The sequence below is a fragment of the Lethenteron reissneri genome, chromosome 48 (assembly GCF_015708825.2).
Source record: "Lethenteron reissneri isolate LAM-NWPU_2019-01 chromosome 48, ASM1570882v1, whole genome shotgun sequence".
Taxonomy (NCBI): Eukaryota; Metazoa; Chordata; class Hyperoartia; order Petromyzontiformes; family Petromyzontidae; genus Lethenteron; species Lethenteron reissneri.
The window spans coordinates 4069862-4080974 of NC_083826.1; the positions used below are offsets into that span (position 1 = coordinate 4069862).

At 53.9% G+C, this 11113-nt stretch overlaps 1 protein-coding gene across 1 annotated transcript; it reads left to right on the forward strand.

Annotated features, from left to right (window-relative positions):
• The first annotated feature begins 2722 nt into the window (after nucleotides 1–2722).
• LOC133354646 (uridine 5'-monophosphate synthase-like) lies at nucleotides 2723–9291 on the forward strand. Its single transcript, XM_061571670.1, is given in 10 exon segments — nucleotides 2723–2859; nucleotides 4074–4223; nucleotides 6004–6154; nucleotides 6517–6641; nucleotides 6922–7029; nucleotides 7623–7640; nucleotides 7642–8065; nucleotides 8163–8338; nucleotides 8445–8559; nucleotides 8869–9291. Coding segments are annotated over 9 exon segments (1434 nt in total). The 5' UTR covers nucleotides 2723–2859; nucleotides 4074–4088; the 3' UTR covers nucleotides 9051–9291.
• Nucleotides 9292–11113: the final 1822 nt, after the last annotated feature.

Genomic DNA, 11113 nt, shown 5'->3' on the forward strand with positions numbered 1-11113 from the left:
TTCGGGGAGAGCGTGGCGGTGTTGATGTTAACCAGCTTGCGTGTCACCATCATATCGTCACACCGCCATCAGCGCGTTCACCATTATCACCAACGTCTCGCATCAACCGATCCATATTCAGCATCACGACCACCAAAATTGCATTGTCACCAACCTCATCATCATATCATCAACACAATCATCTCCACCACCACCATCATCCACCCGACACCATTCCACCATAACCACTCCTGGATATGTTAATCATCATCATCAACCACCTCCATGATCATCACTTCCACCACCACCCCTGGCACCCATCTCCCACACGTGCTCTGCTCACCCGGCTCGGGTGTTATACCACGTGGCCATGTAGTAAGTCAGTAAGTCAGCTTTATTGATCACATCCATGCACACACGAGGTACATGGAAGTGAGATTTTTGTTCCCGTGTCGCTCTCTCAGCTGGTGCAAATTAACAACAATGTAAACAGCAGGCAACAATATTTTAAAAATACTTTTTTTTTTATTAGTCGCTGTGCGGATGATAAAAGTGACATGTGCATGAGACGACATTAACATCGGGCGTACGTCAAGCAAAACAAGCCGGTTGGAAACTGCAGAGACTGCACTTACTTGGGCAGGGCACGCCACGGCTAGAAGTGAACAACTTTAGAGACTAATGACGGAGTGGTAGCCAAGGGAAGGAACGCGTCTGATGGATCCGTGGGGAGACGGAGCGATGAAATCGACTCGAAGCGCGGGTGCCAAGTGGATCTTGTACAGCACGTGATCCGGCGACTTGGGCCCATCAAAGACTTTTATTAAATTCGATTTGCTTCTGTCATTTCGGCAAGCCGGGTCAAGCCACTTGTTGCAAAATGAGACTAATCCGACTCTCTTGAGTGTTAGAATCAGAATATGCAATATTACGGATGGAGCAATCCAAAAGATCCCTTTTTTATGCCACAGATATCCATACTCTTTGGTTCTTTCGGTAAAGTCACGTAGGTAGAAATAAAATAAAACAAATCACGACGTTTCGATCGCAATCTTCATCAGAAGCAAATTGTCTTATGGTTGTTATTGTTTGACTTGCATCCCACTGGGATTTTTGCACACAGCATTGATGTACGGTGCTTTTTCTGGAAGACTTTGCTGTTTTTTCCTGGATTTTTCTGTTTGTGCGTAGTCACTTTAAGATGTTTTCTTGTTCATGTTTGTTGCGGTTGCACCCGAGTCAAGAGCCGAATGGCTCACAGGGCTATTCTCAATATATATAAAAGGCAACGTTGTGGTTATGTGTCTGTTCAAAATGTTTAGTGTACTTCCCGACATGCAACAAACTTGAAATTTGCCATGTGGGTACTATCCAGACTGTACACCATGCAAACATTATAAAAATACACTTTTTTTTGGGGGGGGGGGGAGCTCAATAATGCATATATTTTTTTGCCCGGCAAGTGAGCTGTGACGTCACATCTGTCACGTGACCCGCGCACGTGGAAGCGTAACGCATAGTGTAGCGGGTAGCGCGCCGCTGCACTACGAACCCGGCGACCCGAGTTCGATTCCCGCTCACGGCCACCACCGGTGACGATTATTTGGACCGGTCCTGGGTCTCCCCTAGGTCGACTCAGCCTCAAACGAGTAATTGGTGTGGTGTGTGAACATCGCCACTGGGGAGACAAAGGCGGCCGGGCGTGGTGAATCCAAGTCCCGGGCGAAGCCGGGTAGTAAAGCTCGTATCTAATAAATGAAACTGAATCAGGTGGAACAACCACAGCAAGAAACACATTGTCCTGCGGAGGGAGCTGGTAGGAACGTTGGGTTGCTCGGTCAATGGCCAGGGTCAACGGCGGCGTGGTGTATTCCGCAAATATGCCCGACTGTGAGGGCGGGCACAAGCCGGCGTGAGTAGGTTAAACGTTGAGTTTTATAAGGGCACCACGGGGTGACCAGCCCCTCCCCACCCAGCCCCACCCCACCCAGCCCCACCCCTCCCACCCCCCACCCAGCCCCACCCTCCCCACTCAGCCCCTCCCTGCATGACGGACGGACGCAATAATCCCCTGTGGGCTGGTGTAACCAGGAGGTTCCTTCCAGTAAAATGCTGAAGTGGGCGAGAGATATCCAGTTCGGGTCCCACGGGGGCTTCAGGACGCCTGCTAAGACGAAACCAACTCGAGACGTTGTTTGATGTCTGCCGGCCGAGTGGCCCTTGAATAAAGAGACCTCCACAGTTCTAGATTTGAAGCTTTCGTGACTGCAAGGATTCATATTCTTAGGTTTTTTTCGGTAAAGTCACGTAGGTAAAACATTTTAATAATTAAAAGTAAAATAAAATAAATCACGACGTTTCGGAGGCAACACAAGCTTCCGTCTTCAGGTGGAACCGTCACAGCACGACAGCTGTATCAAGTGAGAGACATTCCAAGAAAACAGTCCTTGTATATATACTGGAATTTCTCTCACTTGATACAGCTATCGTGCTGTGACGGTTCCACCTGAAGCTTGTGTTGCCTCCGAAACGTCGTGATTTTTATTTTATTTTTTATTAATTAAATTTTTTTACCTACGTGACTTTACCGAAAACACCTAAGACTAAGACCTCCACACAGCTCAATTCGCATCTGATTCTGACTTCAGGCAGCAGTGGATCGAACAAGTCGTGCTACGTCAGAGACGTGGCCCCGCCCACCGCCCACGTGACCACGTCGCGTACAGTGCTCACTGTACTCGCCGCCTGGGGCACGTGTCTCTGAAACTCTGCCCACGTGATTTTTGGGTGCAACGTTTCGGGCGTTGATCCTCTTTCATGGCGCATTTAAGCAGTGGCCTACACTCGGCTGTGGATACATGAAGGAGAGCTTGATGCAATGTATTGGAGATGTTTTTGCTACGTCTGGTTTTCGACATGCCATTCATTCAATATCCTGTATCCTACATTAGACATTTTTAAATGTCTTTAATACTCTTTGGTTCTTTCGGTAAAGTCGTGATTTGATTTATTTTATTTCTACCTACGTGATTTACCGAAAGAACCAAAGAGTATGGATTCCTGCAGTCACGAAAACTTCAATTATTGACATTTTGAACGTTCAAATATGAAGTTTGTTACACATTTTTAAATACCGTGAATTTTAAATTATTAGCGATCTAAATTAATGTTTGATAATTGGAAATTGTTTTTATCACATGCTTCTAAATTTGAAGCTTTCGTGACTGCAAGGATTCATACTCTTTTAAGTTCTTTCGGTAAAGTCACGTAGGTAAAATAATAAAATAAACTAAAAACAAATCACAATTTATTATTTGAATTTTATTATCATTTTACCTACCTAAAAAACCTAAGAGTTTATCACATGCTTTGATAACCTCATCAATTCACGAGTCAATTCACATCTATGAAACGTACAGTACACATTTTTATAGTTGTGATTGTCTAACCGTGCCTCCTGAATCTACGCCGCTCAACACATAAAGGACACCGCGATTGTTACGCTAACAGAGGTCATCTTTTGAACATTTGTTAAAATAAACAAAGCCGTGGTTTTGTTGATTCGTTAAAAGATAAATAAAATTAACCACGTGTGCCCTGTACAGTCACCCCCTCCCCACCACCACCACGTGGCCGCGCACTCCGCCCCTAGGCGTGAGTGGTAGCGGGTGGTGGTAGTGCTGTTACTGGCTGTGCTCCTAGGTAGACTCAGCCTTAAATGCAGTAAACGTTGCCACGAGGGAGACAAAGGCGGGTTCGGGCGTGGTGCTGGCCACCCACTCACCCTCTTATTACCCCCCTCGGGCCTTCTTAGGTGTCTTCACTAGTGTTGTTCGTGGCTGAGACACGGGGGATCTTTGTTTCCTGCTGCTGCTGCTGGTAGTAGTGGTGGCACTGCATTAGCTGTGCTCCTAGGTAGACTCGGCCTCAAATGAGTACCCGACGCGGTGTGCAGTGAACATCGCCACGAGGGAGACGAAAGCGGTCGGGTGTGTTGTTCTGGCCAGCGGTGTTAGAGGCACGGGGGATCTTTGGTGCTGCTGCTGTTGCTGGTAGTAGTAGTGGTGGTCGTGGTGGTGGTCGTGGTTGTTCAGGCTGATCGGTGCGCCATGGAGGACCTCGTAGAGGCGCTGTTCGAGTCGGAGGCGGTGAAGTTTGGAAGCTTCACGCTCAAGAGCGGCCTCGCCTCCCCCGTCTACTTCGATCTCCGCGTCATCGTCTCGCACCCGCGCCTCATGCTGCAGGTCGGGAGCACACTTAGCTCGACTTTGTGGGCACACGTTTACATCACCACCACCATCATCATCATCACCACCACCATCATCACCACCACCATCATCACCACCATCATCATCACCACCACCACCATCATCACCACCACCACCACCACCATCATCACCACCATCACCACCACCATCATAACCACCACCATCATCACCACCATCATCATCACCACCATCATCATCATCACCACCACCACCACCATCATCATCGCCACCACCATCATCACCACCACCATCATCACCATCACCGCCATCATCATAATCATCACCGCCATCATCATCATAATCATCATCATAACCCTTATCCTCGCCCTCATCCTCACCATCATCATAACCCTCAACTATAGATCCGCACACTCACACACATATAACTAGAGACCGGCACACACAGATCTACAGACCCACACACAACTAGAGACCCCCACACACACACAACTAGAGACCCACACACACAGATCTACAGACTCACACAGAATTACAGCCCCACACACTCACACACAGAACTACAGACCCAGACACTCACACACATAACTACAGACCCGCACACTCGCACACAGACCCACACACTCGCACACAGACCCACACACTCACACACAGATCTACACACTCACACAGACCTGTAGTTATGGTGACAGGAGAACAGGCAGGGGAGGGGTTAAGGAAGGGGTAGTTTTGTAGTGATGGGGCACGTGGTAGTGATGATAGGGGTAGTGGTAGTGAACGAGTTTGGGGGAGTGATAGGGCAGGGGTAGTGGTAGAATAGGGATCGTGGTAGTGATAGGGGTAGTGATAAGGGTAGGTAGTGGTAGTGATAGGGGTAGTGATAAGGGTAGGTAGGGATAGTGATAGGGTAGGGGTAGTGATAGGGTAGTGGTAGGAAAGGGATAGGGGTAGTGATAAGGGTAGGTAGTGGTAGTGATAGGAAAGGGGTAGTGGTAGGGTAGGGGTAGGAAAGGGATAGGGGTAGTGATAAGGGTAGGTAGTGGTAGGGGTAGGAAAGGGGTAGTGGTAGGGTAGGGGTAGGGAAGTGTGGTAGGGGTTGCATGAGGCCTGGTCGTAGCTGGGGGCAGGGAGTAGCAGTATCAGGATGATGATGCTGGGCTAGGGAGAAACGGAATCAGGAGCGTGAAGATGTTTCATGTGCAGTGGGAGTTTGTTACAGTGTCTGTCTGTCTCGGTGTGAATTTATATATCTCTGCGAGTCTATTGGTCTCGGTATTAATCAGTAGATCTCTGCGGGAGCACTAAGTGAGTGGGTCTCGGTGTGAATCGATAGATCTGTGCGAGTCTGTGGGTCTCTGTGAGTGGGTCTTCGTGTCAATCTATAGATCTCTTGAGTGTAGGTCTCTAAGCGAGTGGGTCTGTATGAATCTATATAGGTCTGTGCGAGTCTGTGGGTCTCTGTGAGCGGGTCTTCGTGTGAATCTATAGATCTCTTGAGTGTAGGTCTCTATGCGAGTGGGTCTGTATGAATCTATATAGATCTGTGTGAGTCTGTGGGTCTCTGTGAGTGGGTCTTCATGTGAATCTATAGATCTCTGAGTAGAGGTCTCTATGCGAGTGGGTCTGTATGAATCTATATAGGTCTGTGGGTCTCATTGTGAATCGATGAATGTCTTGATATGGCTGATGTTGATGCCGAGGAACAGCTGTGATGTTACGCTGTTATTGATGAGCTCGATGATTCCATCACGTGTATTGCAACTCACCCATCCCCTTGTCTCCCTCCCCTCCACCGCAGGTGGCGGAGCGCCTATGGGATGTGGGCCGCTCCGTGTGCCCCTCAGCGCTGCTGTGCGGCGTACCCTACACGGCGCTGCCCATCGCCACGCTCATGGCCACGGCGCACGAGAGGCCCATGCTCATGAGGCGCAAGGAAGCCAAGCAGTACGGTGTGGCCCAACGCTGCGTGGTGTGACATGACACGAGGGGTGACGCTTCGTGGTGTGACGCGACACGAGGGGTGACGCTGCGTGGTGTGGAACGACACGGGGTGACGCTGCGTGGTGTGGCGCGACACGGGGTGACGTGACGCGGGTGGTAACGCGACACGAGGGGTGACGCTGCGTGGTGTGACGCGACACGAGGGGTGACGCTGCGTGGTGTGACGCGACACGAGGTGTGACGTAACACGAGAGGTGACGCTGCGTGGTGTGACGCGACACGGGGTTGGCATGACGCGGGATGGCCTGATGCGGTGTCGCTCAACACGGGTGGTGGCTCAACACGGGTGGTGGCGTGACGCGGTGTGTAGGCACGGCGCGCATGCTGGAGGGCGCGTTCGCGGCTGGAGATGTGTGCGTGGTGGTGGAGGACGTCGTCACCAGCGGATCCAGCGTGCTCGAGACGGCGGACGTGCTGCGTCAGCACGGCCTGCAGGTGCGAGATGCCCCGTGATGATGACAGTGTGCGTGATGGTGATCATTTGACGGTGGTGCAGTGGCACGATGCTATCATACTCTTGATTGTGGACAGAGCCGGACGGGATGCTGTGTGATGTTGACGCTGTTGTGATGTTGACGCTGTTGTGATGTTGACGCGGTGCGATGTTGACGCGGTGCGATGTTGACGCGGTGCGATGTTGACGCGGTGCGATGTTGACGCGGTGCGATGTTGACGCTGTTGTGATGTTGACGCTGTTGTGATGTTGATGCTGCAGGTGCGTGATGCGCTGGTGCTGCTGGACCGTGAGCAGGGTGGCCGCGAGACCCTGGCCGGCGCTGGCATCACCCTTCACTCGGTGTGCACCGTGTCTCGGCTCATGCAGGTGAAGGCGACTCGAGTACAGAGTTGGGAACAACAACGACGATCATTCATTTCCTTTATTAACCTGGGAACACCTCACAGAGGGGTTCCGCTGCATACATATTGAGGGGGTTTGGCTGTCACGGCGTGGGGCGATGCTCGCCCAGCGTGCTCTTTACGAGGGGAGTTGCGCTCAAAGGTTCGCACGAATGGGTTCACCAGCCCACAAACCATTATATCTGGTTTGGCACTTAACTGGGCCGAATTACAGCTCGTGAGAATTTCAGCTATATCGGTGCAACTGCCACGCAAGGGATGTCAACTCTCCATAGCGGGGCGTGTGAAGATTGCGGCCCAAACTCGTGTATGCGGATAAAACAGCAAAGCGTCACTTGGAAAGGATCTTGGAAGCAGTTCCGTGATATCCCGTTCTGCAGTGTCAGTGTCGCTAAAACAACCGGAACAGCCGTTGTGAAAACCATGCAAGACCACGAATCCCTGCACTGTTGCACACCAGTGTTGGTCATCACCGTGGCGGGGGTGGTTGCAGTGTCCACCCAACGACCCGGTGGACAATCTTGGCGGCCGTTCCGCTCACTCCCACCCCCACCGCAGGTGCTGCTGGACCGCGGCCCGCGTCGACCAGGCCACGGTCGACTCCGTGTCCGCCTTCATTTCCCAAAACCGCGCTACGTCACCACCTCCTGCCTCGTCGCCCTCGCTCGAACCTGGGCCGGGCGCGGTGGCACAGAGCTACGGGCAGCGCGCGCGTCTCCCGTCGACGTCGGCCGTCGCCTCGCGGCTCCTGCTCCTCATGGAGGAGAAGCGCAGCAATCTGTGCGTGTCGGCCGACGTGCGCACGGCCGCCGAGCTGCTGGCGGTGGCGCGCGCCGTGGGCCCCCACGTGTGCCTCCTCAAGACGCACGTGGACGCGCTTGACGACTTCACGGCCGACCTGCCGGAGCGCCTGGCCGAGCTGGCGCGGAGCCATCGCTTCCTGCTGTTCGAGGACCGCAAATTCGCCGACATCGGCCACACCGCCCGGCGGCAGTACCAGGGTACGTGTGGGGGGGGGGGGGTGTACTGCAGTGTGCGATGTGCGGCGTTTATTGTGTGGCGAGTTTAGCGAGTGTGGTGTGTGGGCGTGCACTGCAGGAGGGGTCTTTGGCATCGCGAGCTGGGCGGATCTGGTGACGGCTCATGCCGTGTCAGGCCCCGGGGGGCTGGAGGCCCTGGCTGGGGTGGGAGTGCCCCTAGGGAGGGGCTGCCTCCTCATCGCCAAGATGAGCTCACAGGGGGCGCTCACCACACAGGGGTACACGCAGGCAACGGTACGGCTTGGCTCGCTCTACGCACACCACTTACCGCACCGCACTCACCACACTGCTCCATTCACCCTTGCTCAGTGTTGATGGTGGGGCGTGCGATGCCACACAGGTGGCAATGGCCGAGGCGCGTCGCGACTTTGTGCTGGGATTCATCAGCACGGAGCGCGTCACCCAGGACCCCTCCCTGCTGCACGTCACCCCCGGGGTCAAGCTACAGCCGGGAGGTGCTCACCACTCACTCACCACACTCACCTCTCACCACTCACCTCTCACCACTCACATCTCTCACAGCATCACCACTCACTCGCCAATCGCTCACCACGGCATCACCACTCGCACCGCTTGCTCGCGTAGCTCAGAGAATCACCATTCACTTATCATAATTATCACCACTCTATACACTCTCTCACCTCTCATAGTAGCACCCACACTCTCCACTTTACACACCCGCCCACTGCACCCACCACTCGCACCCGCACTTGTGCCTGTGTGCACTTCTGTACCCTTCTGAATGCATGTCTCGTGCGTGCCAGGCGACGACCTGGGTCAGCAGTACTTGACCCCGGAGGAGGTGGTGGGCCGCCGTGGCTGCGACGTGATGGTGGTGGGCCGCGGCGTGCTGGAGGCCACCGACGTGACCGCCGCCGCCCGGCTCTACCAGCAGGCCGGCTGGGACGCCTACTGCGGACGCCTCCAGCCCGCCACCGCCTCGTAGCGCGGGGCTACGTGGCACGGGTGGGGCGACGTGGTTGAGTGGCACAGGGCAGGGGCAGCGTGCGCAGGGAAGTGGTAGCATACAAAGGGGCGGCATACACAGGGCAAGGGCAGCATGTAGCAGGGGGCTGAAGAAATCTGCACTCTCGGTTCCTTTCGGACTGCACTGGCGACGACGTCTGTAAGGGCGCGTGGCGACGTCCGCGGTTTGTCTCGGCGCGAATAAAGCTACGTTGAATAACCCCCCGTGTCTTTCGCGTGCAGTGGGGCAGCACGGTGAGGGATAGTGAACTGCGGGTGGGGAGGGGAATGTGCAATCGGTTGATTTATTGGAGGACACGCGCGAGGAATCTATGAAACAGGAATCTAGCCGCCGACACCGGGCTTAATAGTAGTAGATACAGGTTCTTATCAAAAAGCGCCAAGATTCCCAAAGCAATCTCAAATAAATATCCCCCACCAGATACAATTATGTGCAAAACTCAATCCCCCCCAGCACCCCTTTGTGGGGTGGGGGGGGGGGCGGCTAGGGGTCGGGGGGCATGTGACAGCCTTAACCGATTATACACCAGCCCTGGGGGTGGGGGGGGTACAACTCCTACTCCCCCCTCCCCCCACAATTAATACAAGCCCCCACCACTGTCCATGTGGTCACCACCCACTTAATCAGATTGGAACACCCACACCCATTTTGTAAGCTATACACATGGTACACAGTCCGCCGTTGGTACGCATGGCACACTTGCGGTATGCGTGCGTGTATGGTACGCAACGAGGAGACACTTGTAGTATATTCTCGCGGTGCCCGTGCGTACGCGACGAACGCCGAGACGCACGCTGAGCAAGCGAGGCCTCGCCGAGGCCTTTGCTGTCGTGGAAAATCGACGTGGAAATGGGAGACTCGATACAGCTCTGTTTACAGCAGGATTACATGAGGCACACAGACACACCAACAAAGTAATGATCCCCCGTATAGCCTCAACAGACTGTTGGGGCAGGTGTTGGTGGCAAGCACCACGCCCGGCCCCCTTCGTCTCCCCAGTGCCGATGTTTACTATACAATTGGGTTTGTAGCGCAGCGCGCTAACCACTGCACCACCGCTTCCCACAACAGCCACGCAGGCAGACACAAACACACATGGGACCATACACAGATGGCGGTACGCAGAGATACTTGGAAAAGCCGGTTTCCAAAAAGAGACGGACGGAAACCTGCACAGACATGAAGACACACACGTACACAGACAGACATGAAGACACACGTACACAGACAGACATGAAGACACACATGTACACAGACAGACAACACAGACACGTAGCTACGAAGACACCCAGCAGAAGGACACCGACATAGTAAGACACACAGACAGATGAAGGCAACACGCGCAGATAGGACGCAGAGACATACAGACGGTCACAAAGAGGAATGGACACACACCGACGCACGCGCACACAGGCACCCCAGCACGGCCCGTGACATTGTGGACCTCTGCTGTGCACGCCGCTCGCCTTTAACATCTCTTCCCCATGACCCCGTGACCCCGCGCCCCAAACATATAAAGTGAGAGCATCTTGCCAAGTGCAGCCATGGGGGAGACTGGACTCACAGTCCCCGAGTACATCCAGTGCTCCCCATGTTTTTGTATTCCTAGCCACCCCCTCCCCAATACTCCCAGTGCTCCAGCCCCCCCCAGTCTCCCCGCCCCCCGCAGTCTCCCAGCCCCCCAACTTCTCAACCCTCTCCGCTACTCAGTCTCCCCAACCACCTACTCTCGGAGTTTAAAGAGAACTCGTTTGTAGTTCACAGAACTAACCAATCTCCACTTGCAAGAACCCACTGCTAAACCAATCTCCATTCACCACTCCACTCACCGGGAGTGGGCCCTGGTGCAAACGCCTCCACACCCGCGCAGCCTCTACCCGTACAAAAGCCAAAGACCTCCCCCCCCCTGTATAGCCTTAACAGACTGTCGGGGCAAGTGCTGTTAGAAGGGAGTAGCACTTATGAAGGCCAGCATGGCACACGTGTGGGTGGGTGGCCAGCACCACGCCCGGCAGCCTTTG